This window comes from Anguilla anguilla, chromosome 10, assembly GCF_013347855.1.
Source record: "Anguilla anguilla isolate fAngAng1 chromosome 10, fAngAng1.pri, whole genome shotgun sequence".
NCBI classification, from domain to species: Eukaryota; Metazoa; Chordata; class Actinopteri; order Anguilliformes; family Anguillidae; genus Anguilla; species Anguilla anguilla.
In genome coordinates, this window is record NC_049210.1 from 45,611,933 (window position 1) to 45,637,075 (window position 25,143).

A 25,143-nucleotide genomic window follows, 5' to 3' on the forward strand; every position below is an offset into this window, starting at 1 on the left:
AGGTGTCGTTGCATGGAAAGGGGCTCCCTGCACCCAAGCCCCTCCTCCCATCTCTCCGCAGCCCCCCCCCCGTCCCGCCACACGCGGCCTAAACGCACGTGTAATTCAATTTGGAGTGGATTTAACGGCCGCGATTTCCTTTAAATTGTCGACAGTCGCGCGCTACGCCGCTCCTGTGAGACCGCGCAAATGAGTCGTTGCAGATTGACGGCTGCGCGGCGCGGCGAGTAGCGGGTGGTCCTGCCGCGGTGGGCCGCGTGCCTCCCCCCCCTCCCCCCCCCCGCCGCTGCATTTAGGCGGGAAAAAAAAAAGTGGGAATGTGTAAATTGTTTCTCAGAGGTGTCTTGTGTGTTGTTGAAACCGAAGGAATCGAATCTCATTACCGTGTAACCGCTGTCCTTGGTAACCAAGCGGCTCTGTGAAACGCGCCTTATCGAGGGCATCATGTGAAAGCCATGTGGATAAAGCAAATGAAAACACTGGACTGCACCTCATCAGTCAATCAATCAATAAATCAACCAGGGATATCATATTTTGTGGGAATATTATCAGAATACACACAAATAATGAGGAGTAAGGCAATACTGTTTGTGCTCATGTAAGCTAAGCAGAAGGATTTTTAAAAAACCCCTGTGTTTATGTTTTGCTGGTTCAACCCAACAACCACTTAGGTATCCGAGGGTTACCAGTTGTTGTTCAGTGAGTGTAACCGCAGTCTTCTGATCGGTGCGCAAGCTCTGCTGTAGTACTGTGAGGCCAGACAAGCAGCATTGGAGCAGTGCGTGTGATTCAGCTCGACTTCCGCACAGATAAGGGTGGTTTTTATTGATAATTCACCACTAGTCAACTGTAATAAGGAATAACAAGAAATATTTTATGCGCTGACATTATGTTCAAATGCTTTGTACCTCCTGACTAATAGTATTTTAGTCAGGAAGAGATATATTGATACCTAAATACCATTTCCATAATTATCATAAATAACCTAAAGGCTACTTTGTAGTTATTTATTATTGACTGCAATTAAAGCGATTCATCTGTAGCTATCTGCTTGGAACAGGAAAATGAAACTTCAGGCACGTCAGTGTTGCGTGGAGAAGTTTATTTGCGCAGATTACTACCCTGTCACCCCTCACCACCATGACGCAGTTCAGTCTGTGTGTTTGTCGGGAGCCTTTGAATTCTATTTTTGTGTTTCAAAAAAAAAAAAAAAAAAAGTGTTCAGGCGGTGTTTTATTGGCTATATGTGCCATCTGCCAAGTTTAAGCAATAAATAAAATGAAGTAATAAAACCGATGTCTGGCTATGGTGGAGCGCTTTAATAATAACACTGCATTACATCCACTTTGAAGCAGCTAGCTTTCTTTCCCCCCGCCCTTATTCGCTGTCAGAAGATCAGGGACGCCGACGCCATGTGAACTCTCGGTTGTAAAGGAAATGAAGCCGTCTCCTTCCTGTTCCGATGAGGAAAGGCGTGCGGTTCACTTTCAGAAATCTGAGAAAGTTGCACTTTTTAAAAAATAAGTCTAGTTGAGCCAGCAAAGTGAAACGATGTAGCAAAGGCCCGATGTGGTCGCATATTTCAGTATCACTCTAAATCCTTTTTTTCTTCATTTTATTTTATTTTTTAAAGCATTTTCTGCTTATTGAAGCGTGGCTAGGGGTGCAGTTCCGGTCGGAGGAAAGAAAGAAAGTCATTTCGGCAGTCCAATTTTTTAAGAGAAAAATGCATGAATCTGTCTTCAGCACTTTTATCTGAAACAGAGCTATATGTGCAGGGTGCCTAAAGAACATTAGGAAACTGCACTTCCAAAGGAAGATGGGGGTCAACTGTTTCACCTCAATCTGTGATTACTGCTTTAAGAGATATAGAAACCAATTTTTGCAAATGTTAAGTCTAGTCATTGTATTGAGAATACTGTTTTAATGCTAAAGCTAATGATGTAGCACTATGTTTGGTCAGTCCCTATGCTTTTATCAGCAGGTGTTTTGTATCCTAAAGCTGCTAAATTTATATCTTGGATTTTCAACATGCTGACCAGAAACACTTTATTTGTCTTCACTGAAAATAGGTGAAGATTTAAAAAAAAAATGTGTGGCTGAAAAAATACAGAAAATAAAAAAATATGAGAAGATACGTTTCATAATTCTTCAGGAGAGCTGCAAATGTACAGTTCAGTTTTAGATAATAATGAACTGAACTCTAACCCTAGTAATGAGTGGATCCATTATCAGGTTCTTATTCAGGTTCATGGGGGCCAGGAATCCCTGGAGGCACCCCTGGAAACGCACAATGGTACGTCCCAGTTTTTAAACATCAGAGAATAACGGATTATTTTTCGCCACAGCTCCTTAGCCTTCGTGCATATGCAGTCTGTGGGCCGTTCTGACAGAGAAACCATTAAAAAATACAGCAGTGGATTAATGCAGAGCATGACCTAGCGGGACATAATGGAATTTATCAAAATGTGACAACTACTTCAGGCATGACCGTGCATCTTGGTTAACACATTTTAAAAACCAGGTGTAGACTCTTGCGCCGGGCGAAAGAGAATTGTTCCAGTAAAAATGAAAGCTGTGCAAGATTTTTTATTTTTTTTTGCCACGAGAGCTTTGTAGGCACCAAGGAGTGCCGGAAGGACCCTTAAGGATATTTCGTACTCAATCCGCGTTATTTGAACTGTCCGAAGAATTAATCAAATTCGCATACGGGCTTACAGGCATACGAGTTATTCTGTGAAATGAGATATTGCAGACACACCTGTCAGTAGTTCACAGCCTTTAAGTTTGCCCCATAGCCTTGAAATTTATAAATTAGTTAACGCAGCATTTCCTAGTTCATATACTTTTTTCCCTAACAGTCATTTACACAAGCATTTGCACTAGACATAATTAGAATGGGGTGCAGCACACATTTTGACCTTGCGATTCACACGAACATCAGCAGTGGCCCCTATGGACGTACAGCAGAAGTGGCTAGCATTGGGCTCAGTAGACGTGATTATACCGTACGGGAAGATAACATAGAGCAGCAACTTGCTATTGTGCACCTATGAATGCATTCGCTTTCCACAGAACTGAATGGTGCATGGTGGAGTGCAGGTATATGTTTTCACATCACATTTCATTGCACACCTGTACCCATTTTCTGTTGGTCCATGTATTACTCAGTGGATGTGTATATAAGAAATGAATACATATTTCTTCTATGAATGCATAGGTTACATACAGTATGACTAAACCTGGTCTCTGGGAACCCATACAACATAATTTAATCTTCAGTAAAAGTAATTTGAGTGTTCAGATGCTTAAAGTGGCTTGAATGTGAAGTAAACAATTTGCCAATGTATAGGTTTAATTTTAACTTGCGGATTTCTGCTGTTTTCAAAGATAGTTGTCTGTGCACCAATGTCATTAATTCTGCTGAAAATGTGGTTGTGCAAACTATGTACCCCAGAGTCCTGTTCAGAACCCAACATCACATCAAAACATATTCCTAAATACCACCAGCTTTCTTCCTTTATATAATTACATTTTATAAAACTGTTAACCTTAGAACTTGTTTATAAAATTTTGCACAAGACACAAAGTAAATTGTGCCTTCTATGGCCTCCTGTTATAAATTACTCTTCATAGAGTTGGTGGTTGTCTGCATAAGTATTGAATTTATTTCTCCGTGTTTTGTAATTATATCTTCAAGAGCTTGAAAATCTCATTGCCCCAAGCGTCAAGCCCTGTGGGACTCCGCAGTTTAGCCGTAGCCATTTTCTTCCTCTAATTTCAAATATCTGTCAAATATTTCAGTAGGACTATTGACTCGCAAGATTTGATAAAGCTGTGCATTCTTTTTTAATCTCTCTTTTTTTTTTAAATCTGGTTTTTGTTTGTGGATGCTTCTCATTCGCTAGAAATATCCTGCTTCAGATCTGTTCATTATTGAGAGGTCTTCTGTGGCCCATGCAATGCCTGTGTGAATGAATGAGAGAAACATTGCATTTATGTGGCACTTTTCCATAACCTCAAAGTGCTTTACAGTGATGAGAGGGAGCTCTCCCCACTCAACACCAACGTGTAGCACCGACCTGGGTGATGCACGGCAGCCATTTTGCTCCAGAACGCTCACCACACATTAGTAGAGGTGGAGAAGGAGAGAACAAGTTTTAGCCGGTTTGAGCCAGGTTGGGAATTTAGCCAGAACAGGATCTTTAATGACCATGGTGACAGTGATCAGTTTAACGTCTCATCCAAATGATGGCATCTCCTCCAGCACAGTGTCCCCGTCATTGCACTAGGGCATTTTTGGGGTTTATCCGACCGGAGGAAAGATCGCCCCCTGCTGGCCCACCAACAACAGGGAGCAATCTAATACCTAAATATAAGGAGCCAGATCTCTTTCCCTATAAAGGCTGTACCCACCATAAATTCAATAAGCATAGACACATATTGATTAGCACATTTTTTAAATGATATTGGGGGCACCATGACAGAGAATAGTGTTGGTTTGAGTTAGATCAAGCAAGAATGTGATCATTTTTGAGGCGATATCCTCTGTGGAATTTGAAGACTGAGAGGATCTTCCAGAGGTGTTTTAATGCCTCATAAATTCCTAATACTTCAATTTATAGTTTATAACCTGCTTTTTAAAGACAGTCTGGCACATCAGTATATCAAGCGCCAGTCTTTTCTGACTGACTGGGTATCTCCTGCGTCTAGGTCACGGTGTAGTGTGGGAAGATTAGTGTGTGTGTGTGTGTGCGTGTGTGTGTGTGACTAGGAAAAAAAAGGCCAGTACTGAACAGGGCAATTACATTCTTGAAATCAAGACAATAGGAAAATATTAAGTATGCCTTTATGTATTAGGATTCTGTAGGTGGGTTCCCAACCATAACAATTTAGCACTTAGACGACGACTTTTACTCGTGCTGTAAATCCGTATGCATAATCATCATCATCTGCGTTTTTTTTTTAAATCCACCCAAAGCAGGGTCCTCCATCTGTATTTGTGCTTAAATAAAACGGCAGAGAGCACAAACACGAGGACAGGGTGCACGGCGGCTCAGACTGGCTGTAAATATCCGTTAGCAAAACAGGTTGCGTTTTACTGTGGAGGCTTATTGCGCGAGATCAGAAGCTAACTGAACGTAATTAAATATCTTCGGTTTTGACGGCGGCGGCGGACGCGACTCGAGAGAGAGAGAGAGAGAGAGAGGAGAGAGAGAGAGAGCGAGGGAGGGAGGGAGGGAGGGGGAGAGAGAGTGAGAGAGAGAGAAGGCCGGCCTCCATCCCCCTTTCAGGCTTTTTTTCGACTAAACCTTTTGTTCCGGCTTTAAATTCCTCTGGCCTTTAATCGTACTCAACTAAAGCGCCAAAAGTCAAAAGGAATGTTAAATTAGGAACAGGAATGTTAAAGCGGGAAACAAACTGTCAAGCAGAAGGAAAAAATGAGAGAGTTACGAATGCCGTTTTAGAAGAAGAACTGTCAAAACTGGGGAAAACTGGTATGCCAAAACAGAAATAAACAGTATTGTTGAAGTGTGAAAGGAAAAGTTGAGAAAATAAAATATTTCGCACTGCTTTTCCGGTATTGACATAGATTTTCGTCATTTCGGAATTTTTTTTTTGTTGCTGATATTCCTTTCTCTCCATCCTCCCTTTTTTGGATGGAACTTTTTTCCGAGACTGCTGTATCATTTGCTCATTGACAGATCCAGAGCCTTTCACAATTACATACTCTGTGTATATGGGAGTTCATTTTTTTCTTGTTAATAGTCATATCTTGCCACAGTCCCAACTTTTGAAAGTTCTAAATCACACAATAAGCTATTAGACACACCTAATTAACTAAAATATCAGGACCACATTCCCCGTCCTTGTTGATAACAGCCTCGGCAGTGCAAGTTTAGTGCATGATTAGGTAGAGAGATATGAGCTATTGATCTGCCATCAATATTCTGTCACAACCTCTGCAAAGTTTGCTTAATATTGCAGGGGAGAAAAAATAAAAAATAAAGGGCAAAATAAGAATGATTTGATTGTTAACTTCCAGTCTCCACTCTATTCTAGTTGGCTGGTGAGCTGCCGGTTGATTAAAGAAAATCAAATTTGCACACATTGTGTTTATCTTCCTTGAGTGAGACGGGGAGATAGGGTAGCAGTTTATCATTCGGCTGGCCCGACTTCATATTGCAGAGTCGTTCTTCTGCTCGCGCGTCACATTTTCGTTTCGCTCGCTTCCGTGACAAACACACTCCGTATTTGCTTAACCAACCGTCAAATGTTTAATTCCTATTAGAACAAACGACCGAATGTTATTTTTTTCCCACAGAATGTGATTGTGTTCCGTTTCATTGTCCCAGCAGCTTCACGCTGTTCTGTCATGAACAACGTTCCCGGGTCACCTGGTGAATATTCATAACCGCCGATGAATTATTCATCACGTCGAGTCTCATGATTTGCATATGCAACACATGAAAATATTACAGGTCTGGGGGACGGGGGGGCTTTATCTCATGACAAGGTGTGAGTGATTACCAAATCGTGTGCGTTACCGTACTCATGCACCATGAAAAGAAACTAAACACCCGACGGCAAGTCCTGTGAGAACACGGCGGCGGCAGGAGGGGCCAGCTGGTGAATTTGGGTTTTTTTTGGAACGAGGTGAACGGTGTTTCTGCCCGGGCGAGCTTCGTTCGCACGCAGTGTTGTTCGCAGGTGACGGGCCGATCGCTTCATCGGAGGTGCCGCAGTGTTCCTGTTCAGTATCAGAGCGTGTTTGGAAAATGCGCTGCGTCGCAGTCAGATGAAGTCGTGCCTGTGAGAGGTTTTTTTTTTGTTTTTTTTGTTTGATGTTTGGTTTTGAATGCAGAAAGGTCCTGAAGGGGTTCAGGCTTTTGATTGGTTCAGACGGCCGGATTTGTCAGGGCCGTGCTTGTGGATCTGTTCACGAGCCTTCCTTTTCATTTTAGCGTCAATAATTTGCAAAAGAGGTGATTTGAATTTAATAGATAGTATTGGACTGCATTTGGAAAACACAGCTGTGCGGGGAGAGGTCTAATAATAAGGGATTTTTCATTAATATGTCCTCGTTATGTGAAAACCACTTTTCTTTCACTGGTGTGAAAAAGAGTGATTGCGTAATCATGCTGCATTGTACTGAAAATGGGAGAGTTATTCTTACATTATTGCCATTTTTGGACCATCCAGTCTTCATAGGGGACGTGTGCTCTCGTTAGGTAACAAGCTGTCTGCATTCTACATTCTCGCCCCCTGAATGATTTCTTGCTATTTAACAGAAGGGTCGCTAGCCTGTAGCTTAGCTGCTTGAGGACCGTGTCCTTGCAGAGGGAGTGACGGATGCCCTGTCACACCTGTGGCTGCACCAGGAGCAGAAGCAGCATTTGGAGTGAACAGAAATGTTGCATAAGCTGAGGGAATGAGGAACTGTTAAAAATTGCGAATAATTGGGAAAATAAAGGATATGTTATAAAAAAAATAAAAAATATATTTTTTTAAACTGCCAAATGATCAAAAGAAATGCCCAGCTTCTATCTGGTACTTTGCACATTCCTCCTGTTCATTTGCAGTTTTCCCACTTTGATGATTTTTTCATTTTACATTTGTATTTTATTACTAGCATACTCATTCCTCGTGAAATTGATACTTCTCTTTTCTCCCCTTCTGTAAATGAGCTTGTTATTAATAGCTTCTATGCTCATAAGATTAAGTTCCATTGCCAGCCACTGAGTGCGTTTGAAGCTTCATTTGACAGAGTGCATTTTGCATTGTGCATTATTTTTTGGAGCTCCGCATCTCAACATCGTGTAAGCTGGTCTACTTTCAAACAGAATCTGTTAGATCTCCTGTCTACATGCTCCCTTCATTCCTTTCCTCTCTCTACATGCTCCCTTCATTCCTTTCCTCTCTCTATAAGCTCCCTTCATTCCTTTCCTCTCTCTATGTGCTCCCTTCATTCCTCTCCTCAGTCCATATGCTCCCTTTATTCTTCCCCTCGGTCCATATGCTCCCTTCATTCCTTTCCTCTCTCTACATGCTCCCTTCATTCCTTTCCTCTCTCTATGTGCTCCCTTCATTCCTCTCCTCAGTCCATATGCTCCCTTTATTCTTCCCCTCGGTCCATATGCTCCCTTCATTCCTTTCCTCTCTCTATAAGCTCCCTTCATTTCTCTCCTCTGTCTATACACTCCTGTCTTTCCTCTCCTCCCTCCATACACTTTCTTAATTCCTCTCCTCTCCCCTGTCCATGCACTCTCTTCAATCCTGTCCTCTATCCATACACTCCCTTCATTCTTTTCCTCTCTTATTGTCCCGTCATTCCTCTGCCCTGTCCATACACTCCCTTAATTCCTCTCTTCTCTCCATACACTTTCTTCATTCCTCTCCTCTCTCATACACTCCCATCTGTCCATACACTCCCTTCATTCCTCTCCTCGGTCCATATGCTCCCTTCATTCTCTCTGCAGACTGGTACACACAGGCCCTTGCTCTAAGGTGAGCTGCAGTGAGAGAGCTGTGCACCCCCTTGGCAGACGGGGCTGAGCTCTAGGACCGGGCTCTCTGGTTTTGATGAGGGCTTACCGTTGCTCTTGCTCTTGTTGCTGTTGTTGTTTTTGTTGTTGTTGTGTTTTTGAGTGCCTGGCATCAGCCATCTTGGCGCTTCGAGTCGCACGGAAACTTAAAAAAAAAAAAAAAAAACTGGAGCGTCGCGGCTCTACCAGCCCAAGTTTGCGTTTGTTTACTTAGTTCTGAGCGCCGCGCCGAGAGTCGAAAACAAACCTTCAAAAGCATCTCCCTTCTGACACGGAGCGACTCTGATGCCGGTGCACACTAAACCCGAAAGTTTCTGGGCCCAGACAGACAACATTGAGGGATCAACTTGAAAACAAGGACTGAAGAACTTTTGCTACGGGACGTACAGTTTAAAGAGCTGAGATTGTGTAAGAAGGTTGAACGAGTCTTTTAACTGTAATCACATTGCGGTATAGTCTGTTCTACAAATCTGCTATTTAATATTGGCATGGTGCTGAAATGATTCAACGTGCACTATGATGTGATTAATGTAAATATTACTTAATAAGATAAGTGACCTGTAAGGTAGAACAACTGCAAGGTCACTTTTTGAATCGATGCTCTGCCCCTATAAAATAAACGCGCGGCGGCATTGCTATTGGACAAAGCCAGCACAATGCCCTATTGTAAGACTCCCTCACGATGGAGGGGTGTCAGCGTAGAGAAGAGGCGCTCCCTCCTTACGAGAATCAGGAAGGAGAGAAACGGGGGCCTGCCTGTCTGGGAGAGACCCAACCCAGCCGCGCTCACCGCCGAGTCGCTGCTGGTTCATCACGAGTGTCTCTCCCAATTATCGGAAAGCGATGCGCGTCAGAGGGGCTGGCGACTCCCGCGCGGTGCGTGGAACACAGTCCTGGGGGCTGTGCCCCGCTGCGAGGGAGAACAGTCTGCCCCATCGATCCTCCTGCTGGATATACAGGAGGGCCCTGGTGTCTGCACACCGGCCAGCAGTACAGCGAGAATGAACAAAGAAGCCGATCGCAGCCAGATTAAGCGTTTGAAACGAGTCACGCGTGTGCCCGGTTCGTCCTGCCGCCCCCCGTCATCGCTCGGTGGAATGCTGGGAAAACGATCGCGTCGCCGTGTTCTCCCGCGCACCATAGCTGCGTTTGGTTTCAGCCAACCCAGAGAAAAAATTAATACGCTTTATTTGAAACCAGACGCTCACTGGGTGGTACTTTTTTGTTAATGATTGATTAATATCATTACTGAGAGTGCGCTGAGAGTGGAAGAAGAATTTGAACAAAACACACACAAAAAAAATGACAATGCGATTATTAGAAGAAGAGCTACTAATTGTGGTGGCAGCAGCAGTACGGCTCCAGAGATATGGAATTTATCTTAAGTGCCGAGCGTAAGATTACGAGTCCCACTGGCCTGTCATGCTGGGATACTTACAGTACTCTATGGTATACTTACAGTACTCTATGGTATAGTTACAGTACTTTATGGTATGCTTACAGTATTCTATGGTATGCTTACAGTACTCTATGGTAAACTTACAGTACTCTATGGTATGCTTACAGTATTCTATGGTATGCTTACAGTACTCTATGGTATGCTTACAGTATTCTGTGGTATACTTACAGTATTCTATGGTAAGCTTACAGTATTCTATGGTAGCTTTTCTCCTTGTCTGTAGCGAGCGGCCTTTTGCCTGGTCATCACATCTCACACCCCCCCCCCCAGCTTTGTACCGCGGTGAGTGAGGCGGACTCTCTGCGGCGTGTTAATTATATCGACTCGTCCCTGCCTGTCATCTTCACAAAACTTTTAAACGGTTCCCCTTTCCCATTTCACCTGAAGTGCTCGCGTCTCCATCTGTGATGTTCCGTTTGGGGAGAACCGGATGAGGGAACAAACGGAGTGCTTTGTCTCGTCTCGCTGGGGGGGGGGTATAGGACAGAGGAGCGGCGTTGACAGGTGCGGGGGGGGGGGGGGGTGTCCCAGGCCGCGGGGTTACCTGATGGATTCTGCCTGCTGTGCTGCTGTTGATTTTAGAGCAGCAGCCTGCCCCCTCCCTGCCCGGACTCCTCAGTTTGATTTGTCTTCCAATGATGCCGGGGTCCCTGGGGGTCAGACTGTTCCACTGGGGGGGGGCAAAGTGCACCGGCAATCCGCACAGACACACACACACATGCACAAAAGTACGCACACACACACACACACACACACACACACACACAGACACACAGAAAGAGCCCTTGGGGACCCCAGTTCGGAGGATCAACAGACTCACTGCCTCTGTCAATACGTGTCAGTGAGCGGCACAGTGAGCGGCGCAGTGAGCGGCACAGTGAGCGGCACACTGAACGGCACAGTGAGCGGCACACTGAACGGCACAGTGAGTGGCACACTGAGCCAATGCTGTGTGTTTTCCTCCAGAGGACGCTGAATTCACAGAGTGAAGCAAAACGCCTCGGACACACAGGCCTCCATCAGTGCGGCGTGTGGCTGACTGAAACAGAATGGGCCGCCTTGCTGTCGTATGAATGCCCCCCCCCCGCCATCTCTCCACTTATTACACCACTGAGCCCCCACGGAGAGTGATAATGGAAGCGTCGAGGGAGGGGCTAGATTTCGGCTTGAGGGGGGCTACTGGTGTATTTTTCGTAAGCATTACAAAACGATCCAGTGAAAAATTGGTCAAAAAAAAGAAATAGCTTGTTTGCTTATGAAAATAAATCACGTTTATTTTTTTTATGCCCATGTCTGGCATTTAGCGTTTGAATTATGAATGAACAGGACGGCCGCGGCGTTGTCGAGGAGTTTGAACAGATTTGGTTTCGGCTTGCGAACAGGAGCGTGTGGAGAAGCAACAGTCCCCAGACCGTCCTCTCCTTCTTCTGAGGGCTTGGCCATCTGTCGCTGCGTCCGCTGAGCTGTCCTCTTTCAAATCTCTCTCTCCCCTCCTCTCTCTCTCTCCCTTCTTCTCTCTCTCTCTCTCTTTCCTCTCTCACTCTCCCCTCTCCTCTCTCTCTCTCTCCTCTCCTCTCTCTCTCTCTCTTTCCCCTCCTCTCTCTCCCTCTCTCGCTCTCCCCTCCTCTCTCTCCCTCTCTCACTCTCTCCTCCTCTCTCTCCTTCTCTTTCCTCTCTCTCTCTCTCTCTCCCCACTCCTCTCTCCCTCTCTCCTCCTCTCTCTCCTTCTCTTTCCTCTCTCACTCTCCCCGCTCCTCACTCTCTCTCCCTCTCTTTCCTCTCTCACTCTCCCCTCCACTCTCTCCCTCTCTCACTCTCCCCTCTCCTCTCTCTCCCTCTCTTTCCTGTCTCGCTCGTTCACATTCTACACCCCCCCTCCCGTCCTCCCCACCAGCCTCTCCTCTCTCTCTCCCTCCCTTTCTTTCATCTTACGCTCGGCGACAGAAGTGTGTACTGAAACGCATTCGCCATCAGCACAGGCCATCAAACATTTTGGTTTATTAAAGCAGCGTGGTCTTGTAAATATGTTGCTTGTGTCTTTTTTTAGTTTCTTGTTTTTGATTAAATTTGTAGCCTTCAGCAGTGGTAAAATCTCTGTTATAAATGATGCATTGTAGTAGTTGTCATGTTCAGCCGTGAATTGTCATCCATTTTAATTTTGATTTGGGTTTTGGAGAATTAGCCCCGTAAGCTGTGTCAGAATCGCCCTGCCCTTCCCCCCCCCCCCCCCCCCAGGAGAGATTACATGTCTGGAGCATATGAGTGACATGGGGCCCGCAGTCAGATCAAAGAGCCAGTCGGGTGCGTGGATGGGGGGGGGGGGGGTGTGGGGGATAGGGGGAGAGAGAAGGAGAGAGAGGGAGCTCGGACAGAGGGCACAAGCTTGCTCAGGCAGATTTTTGCACAGCGGTGGTTTGATGGCTGTCAGATTTGAATGATAGATGGTGTCAGTCAGGCCGGTGAGATTGACAGGGGAAAGTGTTTTAAAGAGGGGCCGCCTTGCATGAATAATTAGCCCACGAGCCCCCCCCCCCCCTCTCCGCTCAAACCAATCTGTGTGCAAATGCTACACTGATTGAAATTGTGTTTTTTTTCTTTCTTATAAAGGGTTTAGCTCCTTAGCCAAGCCTCTTCAAAGCATCCTTTGTTCTTTTTTCCTGAAAAGGTTGGTCTTTCATAACCTTGTGTCAGTTAAGTTGTATCTTTTTTGCCCAGAGTGTCATCCTTTTCTCTCTGTGTTGGTATTTTATTGGTTTCGGTGGTTTCTACGCAAACACACACACACACATGCACACACGCTCTCTCTCTCTCACACACACACGCTCTCTCTCACACACGCACACACACATGCTCTCTCTCACACACACACACTCACGCACACACACACGCTCTCACACACACACACACACACACACTCACGCACACACACACGCTCTCACACACACACACACACGCTCTATCACACACACACACGCTCTCTCTCGCACACACGCACACACGCACACACTCACACACACACACACACACAGGACGGAGTGTGGGTCCAGGTTGGTGTGGTGCACGGTGAGAAACCCAGCACAGACACGCGTTATACCAGTGGCCACAATGCAGGCCTTCTCTTCGTGCGCAAAAAGAGATAGCACACTGTGGATGAAGAAAAGAGAAAAGAGACAGATGGATAGAGCAGAGGACTGGATGGATGAGCGGAGGGAGTGAGAGGAGGATAAGGAATTCTCCGTAGATTCTGTTTTATAATGGATGGCGCCTTCCTTCCTCCTGCGCAGCGGCGGAGATTCAGTGTGATGAATGACTCAATTTGAACCGCCTCAATTAAAGGGGAAACTTTGCATGGTGATTTACTGCAGAATGAGGAAAACGCAGGGAAAATTTCAAAAAGAAACGTGGAGGGAGAGAGAGGCCCCGCCCTCTCTCCTCGTCTTCCTCTCGAGTAAAGAACGCTCAGTCTTCATCGCCGCTCTCTCCGTGCGACTCCCGAACGCGACGGCGCTGAGCCGCGTTCCCTACGACCGAGCGTAGCGTCTTTACCGGCGGGACGACACGCGCTACATGCTGCTCCTGAAACCGAAAAACGCCGTCTGCCCCCCAAACTCAGGCTCGTCATCGCAGGCTAGCTCTCTGACTCACGTTTGCCACGTCGCTTACTGTAAGCACTGTTCCGACTCGGCGGCCTCCCACACCTAACGTCTCGATCGTCGCCGCGCGGCACGAAGAAAGCACGCGGAACCCATCGTGCTGCGAAAACAAAACAAAACAAAAAAAACTAAAAACCGCGCGCCATTCCTCATCAATTTGGCATTCTCTGCCAGAACATCTGCTGCTGATGAAAGGCCTTTCCATCAGTCTTCATCTGCACTGAAAGGAAACAGAGTAGCATCCTTCACGGGACGCTGGAACGACCTACGCCCCAAACCGGCCGGCTCATCGGCGGCTGCGCTTAGCGTAGCGTTTGTGTCGTTCTCTTCCTCCCTTTCTCTGTACCCCTTCACCTGCATCCGTCCATCACCCATCATCACCATCATCATCATCATCATCTGCTTTCGTGTTCGCTCCTGGCAGACTCGGCGACAGTATTAACCAGCTGCGGCAAAGCGGGCCGGACATGCTAAATGAGCAGACGACAGGGCCGCCGTGATAAGTTCCCCATTGGTTTATTTTGACAGGGTTTTTTTTTCCGAAACACAACGAGGGAACTTCTGGGGGCTCCAACTCCAAGCAGTGTCGCCAGAAATATGTTGGGCGCTTGCTGGGGTAACAGACGTTTAAGTAATGATTACTGTCAGCTCGTCTCTGAGCAGAAAGGTCACCCACAATAGCCACCGATTTCACGGCTGAGTGCCTTCCATTTAAATGCTAGCCAGCGCAGGGCTAATATTGATAGCGAAGGAAACTGCACTTGAGTGCGGCCGCGACAGCTGTTGTGAACGGTCGACAGCGGCCAATCACGGGGAAGAAGGACGGCGTGGCGCTAGCCTTTTCCGAGCTCGCTGTAACTGCGTGCTTTACCGCCGCGCGGCGAGTGTAAACATTAAAAAGCCATTCAGCGACGCCTAACGGCCTCTAATGCGACAGCCTCAGAGCGTAATTAACCGCGTAGCAGAGCGGCGGCCATCTTTCCCGCTTCCCGCCTTCCCGGGTCGTACCTGAGATAGCGGAGAGAGTCTCGCCCCGCTCCCCCTCGACCGCGGTTTGGCCAGGGGGGCTGGGGGGGTGGGGGGGTGCGGAAAGGCGAAGGGGGAGTAGGAGTCGCGGATCTTTCTCATAAAAGCGACGGCAGGAAAAGGCCGTTCCCAGTGAAGAGGCATGCTGGGGAAGAATCTCTGAGGAAACATTTATCTTCTGCGCTCAACGGCGGGCAGCTTGGAGGAGAGAGAGGGAGTGTTAAGTGCTATTACGAAGGGGGGTGGGGTTTGGGTGGGTTGGGGGGGGGCGAGTGTGTGTGTGGGGGTGGGTGGGGGGCTGGGGAGCTGAGAGCCTGCACAGAGCACTGTTACTCCACCACATTAATCAAGTGTTAATTCCCTCTTACGGATCAGACCCATCACATTACAGAGGCAATACGGTTTTTTGGGGGGAAAGAAAAGAGTAAAAATACATGAAAATGTCCTTCTGAAATAGCCCAAAATGCTAAGTGGTCAAAAAAAAGAAAATGTACCATGTGAATCTATGAATGGCCATGACAGGGAGGGGGGTGGGGGTGGGGGGGGTAGCAGAGCGCTGGGGGGGGGGGTAACTGTGTCCGCAGCCGAGCATGTTATTGAGTTCCCCCATGTTCACCTGTCAGGAGTAAATGGGCCCTTTCTGTAAAACAGCCCACAGCCTCGCAGCCCTCGCTCAGCTGTGACTTTGGAGCGAGGTCGTTTGGTGGAGACGACAGGGTCCAGAGAGAGAAAGAGAGAGAGAAAGGGAGGGGGGAGAGAGACAAGGAGAGAGGGGGGAGTGAGGGAGGGAGGGAGGGGGAGAGAGAGAGGGAGGAAGGGATGGAGTGAGGGAGGGAGGGAGGGAGGGGAGAGAGAGAGGGAGGAAGGGATGGAGGGAGGGAGGGAAGGGGGTAGAGAGGGAGGGAAGGGGGTGAGGGAGAGAAAGAGAGAGGAGCAGACCTGTCGCGGGGCCATCGCGTGTCGCTTTCTCCCGGAAGGTGGGCGGCAGCGCGGAGCCGTGATTGGTCCACCTGGGGAGTGAGTGGCGGGCTCTGGCCGCAGATGGAACACGACTGCCGCCCCCTCGACACAGGTGTTTACCGTCCTCCGCAGAGCGAGAAACTGCGCGGTGGAGAAACTGGGGACTTCGGGGCCTGGCTACGGAGTGGCTGTCCTTTCAGAATGGCTAAACTGTGTTGGATTATTACTTGTACCGTCAAAATGAAGCTGCAAAAAAAAAATAGGACAAAACCACCTCTTTGTTTTATTGATTTTTGTCCGTTAGCAATGGCTGAACCCGAGAAGCGGAAGAACTTCATGAAAGACAAGTGGAGAGAACGCTTGCTACAGACATTTAATGGTTTGCTGTGCATTTAATGGTGCATTGTGGTCTTCCAAATGTTTATTATGAGCGTGTCAGATGCTGTTTGCTCTATTTGCTTGAATGAAGAACAAATAAAGGCAATTTTTTTTTTTTTTAAAGCCAGAGATGTTTGTTTTTAAAGCGGGCGAATCTGTGGGTGCAACTGGCAGTTCAGATGTGTCTGCTTTTCCCTTGAGCAAGGCGCTGCCCTCCCAATAGCCTCTAAAATGGCTGTGGAAATGAGTCTCAAAATGTAGAGCTACAAGTCATTCCGGTTAAAGCGTCTGCGAGGCACATAAACGATGTCATGTGTAAGTAACCCTGACTACCATCGTCACCGGAGCGCACAGCAACACAAACAAACCCAACGGCACATCCGCCCGCGTGAGAGACCTCGGTGAAGTGGCTTAAAAACTCAGAATTCTCCGACGTGATTCAATTTCAGTCGGTCGCTAATCCGTGGAGCTAATGTGGTTCTCGCGAATGCACTCTACGACGAGCATGATCTTGTTAACTCAGGCCAGGCTCATTTGGGGTAAACGCATCATATCCTCCTGAATCTATAGCACGTGATTCGGGGATGATTCACAAAAGTTTTTATTTATTTATTTATTTTTTGTGTGTGTTACCGTCTCGGCCAACTAACGTTGTCATCAACTTCAGAATCGAGAAAAGCATTAGAAGCGCTAGTCTCTGCTTTACAATGCCAAAAAACTTATCGGATAGTTTCGCTGTGTTCTTCAGACTTTGATAAATTGTGCCAGTTTTTAATGTTCATATTTCTTTTTGGCAATTTGATTACTTTTAGTCTGTAAGAAACAATTTGAGTTATTAACTGGCTGCAATCGAAGATACCATCAGTTGCATTCAAAGAATTTTCTCCTGCACTCAATTAGTTATATTGCTTTCCACTTCTAAATTGCCAATTTTGTACACAAGATTGGGGAAACATAATGATCATTACAATATAGGTGTTTTAATGAAAGTTACTGTTTCTCCTTATTTATTTATTAATTTTTTTTCTCCCAAATTTAGAATTGAGAGAGTTGCCTCTCTCTAGTTATCAGTACGCCACTTTCAGCGGAAGCGGTGCAGATGAAGCACACGCGTGTGTCCCTTCCACACACTCCCCACGTAACCCAACCATGTCCTCACAGTGTTACCGGAATGTCCCCTGAAAGCTGTATCGTTGCAGGTGCACGCATGGCGGCGACATCGCGGGGACCTTTTTCTGTGTGTGGGCCGGGTTCGAGTGCCGAATGCTGCTTTATCCGCCCTCAGCCACACAGTTCTACGGGAGAGCGCTGCTATTGGACACCGGGGAGGAATACCTCTTCCTGATGACGAGAAACGGCCCATGGGGTTGCCTGCCCTGGCTTTTTGGAGGAACTATAATTGTTAGACGAATAACCCGGGTTGACGGAAGTCCCCCCTTTACCGCTGTTTGGTTGAAAATCCAATAGTTTCCTGGCCCCATTGACCGCTGGCCCGTGATTGGATGGTGATGTATTTGGGGGCTGAGAGCCGTGGCTGCTGAGGCCCAGCCTCTCCTCGCGCGGCGGCTACCTTCGCCGGACGGGGCCGTGGTCTACCCCGCGAGCTTTTTCGCGGCGCCGGGCTGCGGGAGACGCGTCACGTGTCGTGTTCGCGTGTCCGCGTGTGACGAGGCGAGCTGCGCTTCCTGTCCGTCTACGGAAGCTGTTCCAGGTGGACGCGACACGATCGAGGAGGGTTAAGCTAGCCGCGCGCTAGGTTTGCGTCGGCGTTGGTTGCCATGGCGATGCCCCCCCCCCCCCCCTCGCTCGTTATTAACTTGTTTTGGAGCCAAACTGGATGCCCCCCCCCCTTTTTGTGAAACAGCCCTCGGGTCTCATTGGCACAACAAAGTCTGTCTGTCTGTCTGTCGGACTGACACTTTGCCCACAATGCCCGGACAAAATGCCTTGTCTGGAAAAATAGTAATTTTTTTTTTTTCTGGTTTGTTTTATAACCGACATTTTTTTTCAAAAATGTAACACAGACACAAAATACCAGCGGTGGCGGGGAGGGTGTGGGGTGTTTGGGGGGGAGGGGGCTGCCGGCTACTGTGCAGAGTGTCAGCCCCCCGGAGGAGAGTGGAGTGTGATGTGAGCTGGGGGGGGGGGGGGGGTCCTCCTCCCGCTCTCCTCCTCCTCCTGCTCTCCTCCTCCTCCCGCTCTCCTCCTCCTCCTCCTCCCGTTCTCCTCCTCCTCCCGCTCTCGTTTGTTCCAGCTCTTCAGCAGCGCCACTCCACCCTCCTCCTCCTCTGCTGCGGCGTCCCTTACTCCGACAAGTTCCCTTTTTCTGCCGGAGCTGCCAAATTACTCCGCAATAGCGGCTAGGCCCAGCTCGCCCCCCCCCCCCCCCCGCCCCCCCCCCCCCCCGCGCCCCGCGTCCCCGACTCTGTGCCGAGGCAGAAAGCCGCAGAAGTGAGATGAACGCTCCTGCGTCTGGCGTGAGCTCGGGTCCTGAGTCGTGAGCGGGTTCGGGGGGGGGGGGTGTGTGGAGGTGGGGGGGAGATAGAGGGCAGTACACACACTGCTGGCAGCGTCGCGTCTGTAAAGCAGCACTATAACACACTGTCAGCCTAGCAAAACTATTCCCTCTGATGCTGAGCCAAGAGAGGGATTCGCTGGAAAAGAAGTCTGGATGTTTACCTGCTTTTTCATTTGTTTTTTTTTCCTGTGGCGCTCCGCGCGTCCTCAGGTTGTGGCTGTTTGCTTCCTGGCGATGAGCTCACTTCCTCCCGCGGCGGCGGCGGCGGCATCATAAGCCCCTGTAATCACTCGCGTTGGAGAGCGCACAAAACTAGAAATGTTGGGAGTGAAGACGCACCTCCAAACGAGGTGGAAATAATCCAATTTGCTCCGTGTTCCAACCGCTGTAATTAAACCGACGAAGAGTTTTATCGCCGTCTGCTTGTTACAGTGACACGCTCGCACTTCCAGACTTTAATAAAAAAAAGTATGCTCCGGATTTTTTTTTTGGGGGGGGGGGAATAAAAAAAAAAAAAAAGAATAAAATAAAAAAAGTTGACGAAATAAATCTCAAACCTCAACTTTCCGCTCTGGAAGTCGCACCACGTCGCCTTCCTGGCTGTTGATCTCATCTTACAAAGTGTTTTTGAACATTTTTATTGTAAGAATGAGTTACCAATAGTTCCTCTCTCCAGGGTGTCTCTCTGTGCTGCCGCTGTTTCTCTCAGTCTTTGTTCAGTTTTCTCACCCTCTCTCTCTTTCTTTCTCTCTCTTTCTATTTATTGAGTGCTTTCGCTCTTCCCCTCCACTCGGTGCTCTCTAGCCCTCTCGGCCTATCTCTTCATCTTAATTCAGTTCTCATCTCTCCCTCTCTCCCTCTCTCTCTCTACCTTTCTGATTTGCTCAGAATCTCTCATTTCTCTCTCTCTCTGTCGGTTTTCTGTGAGGCAGCCCTGGGGGTGGCCACTGCTCACATGGTGAACAGACAGGACAAACACGACCGAAATACCCTTGGCTTGCCACCTTTTATTGGTCCAAAAAAACACCAAAGCAATAGAAAAATCTTAGAAGAAAAGAAGAAATGGCCAAGCTGGCAAGCAAAATGCTTCAAAGAAAAAGGAAAACAAAATGCTAAAAATTGGTACCCACCCACCACACCGCGCAAATTCCAGAGCTCCCAAATGCTGTCCCTCTGGGCCTGGAAGCCAGGCCTCTTGCAGAGCCCATAATTAGGCAATGGGCCACTGCGTCTGTGATTACAGTGAATCACAGCTGCAGCCATACCTGTCTGTAGTGCCAGTGCTGCCCCCTGGTGGGCCATCACACTACTCTTCCTCTGTCTTTCTCTCTCTCTCTCTCTCTCTCTCTCTGCCATAGTGAATTTGTGTGTTTGAACTTTTGAGGCAACAGGGCAGCCAAGCTAACAGTTTCTCTCTCTCCCCCCCGCCCCCTCCCCTCTCTCTCTCTCCCCCCTCTCCCCCGTCTCTCTCCCCCTGCCCCCTCTCCTCCCCTCCCCACCCCCCCACCCCCCCCCCGCAGCCTGTGAGCTGATGAACAGGGGCATCCTGGCTCTGGTCAGCTCCATCGGCTGCATGTCCGCGGGCTCCCTGCAGTCTCTGGCGGACGCCATGCACATCCCCCACCTCTTCATCCAGCGGGCCCCGTCCGGGACGCCCCGCTCCAGCTGCCCCGACACCAGCCGCTCCCGCACGGAGGACTACACGCTGTTCGTGCGCCCGCCCGTCTACCTCAACCAGGTCATCCTGCACGTGGTCATGGAGTACACCTGGCAGAAGTTCATCATCTTCTACGACACCGAGTATGGTGAGTCGGGGCGGGGCGGGCGGAGGTGGGGCTGACCCTCGATGGCCCCGGGGGCTTGGGAGGGGTGGTGGAGCTTCACTGGGGTTGGATGGGGTGGAGCTTCACTGGGGTTGGATGGGGTGGAGCTTCACTGGGGTTAGGTGTGAGGGGGGGCGGTGGGGCTTCAGTGGGGTTGGGTGAGGGGACTGGGACCAAGAAGGGGGAGAGCTGGTGACGTGCTTTATTTTGGAGGGCTTCAGCAGCGGATGGGGATGGATTTCCAGTTGGCTTAATGCGGGAAGCCAACTGGCCGCCAAGCGTTTGAAGTCTGGATCCAGCAGCCCTGCAATCTGAGGCCCGGTGTCAGAGCAGCAGGGTCATAAAAAGTCATCCAAAAACCCGGCAACAATTTACAGCTATCCCCATATAATTACTCATATAACCCACCCCAGCCGTCAGTTCTCATCTCTACAAACTACTGTGTGTGTGTGTGTGTGTGTATGTGTGTATCAGCTTGTGTATCTCTGGTTTTGAGTGTGTGTGTGTGTGTGTGTGTGTATGTCCATGCCTGGACCCATGCGCTCATCTCTGTTTCGAGCTCCATTCCCTCTGCCCCAGCGGAGAGCACACAGTCCACAGCGAGGGCTGTAACTGTGGGAGACCTGGGTGAATTAGGGCCTGTCCCTGTGGGGGAGTGTGTCCCGGCCTGGCCTGGGCAGGCCTGACATGGCACACCACAGTGCTGTAATCAGGCCCTGGGGGGGTACCTGCCCCCCCCCCCCCATCTGACCCCCCGGGCAAGGTGTCGTCTGCACCCGCCAGGCCAGGAGACGCTCCCCCTCTGCCCCCGCAGCCCCAGCCCCCCAGAGGCCTCTGGGATACGTCTCACCTCTTCGCTTTACGCTCCCAAATCACCTCCAATCTTCTTTTTAAAATGGCCTCTCGGACAAAAAACGCAGAGTGTGGGGGGGGTTCTCCATTTCTCTTTCTTCCCCATCCCCCCCCCCCCCCCCCCTCTTATTTTCAGGTCTAGTGATGCTCGCAGTCGCGTTTTTAAAGATTAGCCCCTCTCCAGTGCGTTCTCCACCCCTCCTTCCCCCCCTGCAGTTTAATCTCTGCCCAGTCAGAGCCATTCCAGATAATTATGCTTTTAGAGCAAACTCCGGACGCATTAGACGCATTTTCCCGGTGACATGATTTTATTACAAACAATGATGCTAATACGCATCTTTTTCTCTTTTTTTTTTTTGCCTCAGCGGGAAGATGGGCACCGTGGCAACGCATATTTTCTGTTTATGTCTGTGCTCGAGGTGAATCTTAACTACGTGCGAGCCCGCGGAATGCTAAGCGGGAATCTCGTTTCTGGAGGCCACGGCGGTATGCTCGCCACCGTTCGGGCGAAATCATTAATTAATTAATTCCGGTATCGTTAAGGTAGTGACCAAGCTATGAGATCACTTATTGTCAGGACTAAGAAAAAAATCGGGAATGTTTTATAACATACAATGTAAAGTTCTTATCTACTGTAGTTCTTTTCACAGATTCGAGACAGGATGCTCTCGGGTGCTCTCAGCTGTACCCAGTCGTGTATGCCCTCTCCTGTTCATTTGACACTCTTTACGTGTTTAAAATATGGCCGTTCTCTCGAAAAAATGGGGAACAAATCCTGTGGGAAAAATGCGCGGAATGCTTGTTACGTTTAATTCCGCGTTTGGATGCATCCGGAGCTAGGCCTTGGGATTCTGCTCGGAAATCTAAAGGGTGCGCCATACCCTAAAAATATTCTTGTCTGTTCTGCAATAACACAAAATGATTTTCTATGATAATAGCTACAAAATAATTATATTGTATATTGAGAGGCACTGAAAGCCATTTTGGCTCCAGAATATCCTCAGCAGTTTGAAGCTGCCAATAAGCTATAAAAAAAGCAGTTATTCACTTAATATCCTGGTACGATCGATAAGCCAAACTTTAGTCGTGACTCCTCCTACGCCGCTTCCTTGGCGCGACGTTGTCGTATTACGTCCTTTTAATAATGGGTCTAATGGCTCGCAGATGGAAACATGCAAATGGGATCGCAGCTATTTTCACATTTCTGAACCTGTCACATTGAGTTATCGGGCCCAGCTGGGGGAAATAGACATTCCAACGGAAAGCAGGTCAGGCGCAAATTGGCGTGGAATTTTTGTTTGCGGACAAGTTACGGTGCAATCTGTTCTGGCATGATGGCGGCCGGAGATCTGCAGCGCCGACGCGCCGCGGCCCCGCGTGCCGCGCGGTGTGAACGCACGGGCGCGCGCGAGGCGGCGAATTCGCCGCTTCCTGTCGCCGCTAACTGCAGCGCGGGGCGTTTAGCTGGAGGTTGTGTTCCGAAAATCAAATCTGCCAGCTCTCCCTCTCCCCGTTACTCTGCTTATCGAAACCCGCCCCCCCCCCCCCACCCCGTAACCTCCCCGGCCGCTCCGCCACCCACAATCCCCCTCCTTCCCCGCGCGATCCAGACGACGCTTACGCCTAACCGCTGTGGACAACCGTGAAAAAACCGCGGTACGGTTTTTGAATCTTGCCGCAGCACACGCGTCTTTCTGGGAGAAGGCCAGCCGCCCAGACCCAGCCGAGGATCTGATTGGTCGTGAAGCGCTCCTCTCCTCCCCTCCTCCCAGAGCTGCCTGAGATCTGAGCCCCGCCGCCTCCTGTGCCCTGAACTGCTCGTTCCTCTCCCAACGCTGCCCCAAAATCTCCAACACCCCGACGGCACTAGTGCAGTGCCGCCCGTGTGCATACTGCTAGCGCTTCTCTCAGGAGAACCCTCCGTGGGATTTACTGCACAGGGCTGTCCACCTCCCCCCCCCCCTCCCCCCCCCCCCCCCCCCCCCCCCCCCCCCCCCTCCTCTTTGAAGACTGTGCCGTGAGGCGATGTCATGAAGCACGGTAAACGCATTAGACACAGGCGAGGAGCTGCAGCTCTGAGGAGAGTGATGAAAGAGGCACACAAGGAGGCCTGCACCTAACCGAGTCATTACACAGGTGTGAATCACACCTAACCGAATCATTACACAGGTGTGAAACACACCTAACCGACTCATTACACAGGTGTGAATCACACCTAACCGACTCATTACACAGGTGTGAATCACACCTAACCGAGTCATTACACAGGTGTGAATCACACCTAACCGAATCATTACACAGGTGTGAAACACACCTAACCGACTCATTACACAGGTGTGAATCACACCTAACCGAGTCATTACACAGGTGTGAATCACACCTAACCGAATCATTACACAGGTGTGAAACACACCTAACCGACTCATTACACAGGTGTGAATCACACCTAACCGAATCATTACACAGGTGTGAAACACACCTAACTGACTCATTACACAGGTGTGAAACACACCTAACCGAGTCATTACACAGGTGTGAATCACACCTAACCGACTCATTACACAGGTGTGAAACACACCTAACCGACTCATTACACAGGTGTGAATCACACCTAACCGACTCATTACACAGGTGTGAATCACACCTAACCGACTCATTACACAGGTGTGAATCACACCTAACCGACTCATTACACAGGTGTGAAACACACCTTACCACAGGTCGATGAAACCAGTTGTGCTGCTGATTTTCATTCTCTAATCAGGGAGTTATTTAGTTCTGAATCACCAGGTGAGCGCGATCTGTGGCCAATCATTAATGAATCGGTGAACTGCAGGACTATTCACTTCAACGGTCAGATCTGAGTTAACCCTATTTTTCAATGTTTTTTTTAATTTTTTGGTGAGCACAGTCTCGAAACAGACCGTACCAAATCAGTAAAGATGTTGCGATGCAAAAAGGAACAAAGTCTTGCTGGCTTTGTAAACTTTTCCGAGGTGCCATTAGGCTCCACGGCGTTCATCAGCATGCACAGCACCGCGATGTCGTAGCGAATCGGCACAGCTGGTCAGTCGGTTTGTGCTACCGTCAGACGTTCGCGCGCTTAATGAGCTGGGCTGCTCGTTTGCTGCTCAGGGTATAATACCGTTGCTCGAAGATGGAAATTCAGCTGAAATTTTGCAGCACGTCTCTCTTTCCCGGGCCTGTGCAGCTCAGCATCACTACTTGAGTTTGTCACCGAGGGGTTCAGAGGTGATAAAAGCTAAAGAAATTTTTCCCAGCTAGCCTGAAAATGTTACTGCAACTTTTTTTTTTTTTTTTACGAGGTTGCAATGAGGTTGCGTTACATTGTGGTGAATATCAATATCGCACCAGCGTTTTCATATTACACTTATTCCCCCCACCCTACCCATCCCAACAACTCCAAACCACAGATTTTCAACTAAGCTGTAATGAGACCTGGAGTCTTATTATTTAATAAGGCCCTGGAATTGCTGGGCGTTTTGTTAGCTCGTTAGCTTTAATGGTTAACAGAGGACGTGCAGGTGGTGCTGGATGCCTCCACAAAGACTGAGGGACTTGTCTGATGTGTCTTTTAGGGCTGACTCCAGGCCTGAGTCATGCACTGCTTTAGTGTGTTAAGTCTACCAATAACACAACGAGAGACTTACACAGAAAATTCATTTAAGTGGCAAATAACTCTGGTCTGGATTCAGCCCTTGTTTTATAGATTATGTCAGTTTTGCTCTTTGTCCTCACCTTTAATCAGACACATTCTCCAATAATCATTATGATTGAGGCTCATGCCTTCTGGAATCAACTGTATACATAGTCTTTATATATAGTCTTCATCAGCGTTCGATGCTGTTATCGTTGTAGCGCACGGTGGGAGTTTTACTCGAGCAGGGAGAACGGGCAGACGGAGGCG

The 25,143-nt window shown here is 48.6% G+C and overlaps 1 protein-coding gene across 2 annotated transcripts in view; it reads left to right on the forward strand.

The window, feature by feature from the left end:
• grid2 (glutamate receptor, ionotropic, delta 2) overlaps nt 1-25,143 on the forward strand; it is a 377,520-nt gene that overhangs the window by 181,441 nt on the left and 170,936 nt on the right. For both annotated transcript variants that reach the window (XR_004761248.1, XM_035379838.1), the window contains exon 3: nt 20,061-20,345. Coding sequence is in view for 1 of the 2 variants with exons in the window: in XM_035379838.1 (XP_035235729.1) it covers nt 20,061-20,345 (285 nt within the window). In the remaining variant the exon portion in view is untranslated. The remainder of the gene's footprint in view (nt 1-20,060; nt 20,346-25,143) is intronic.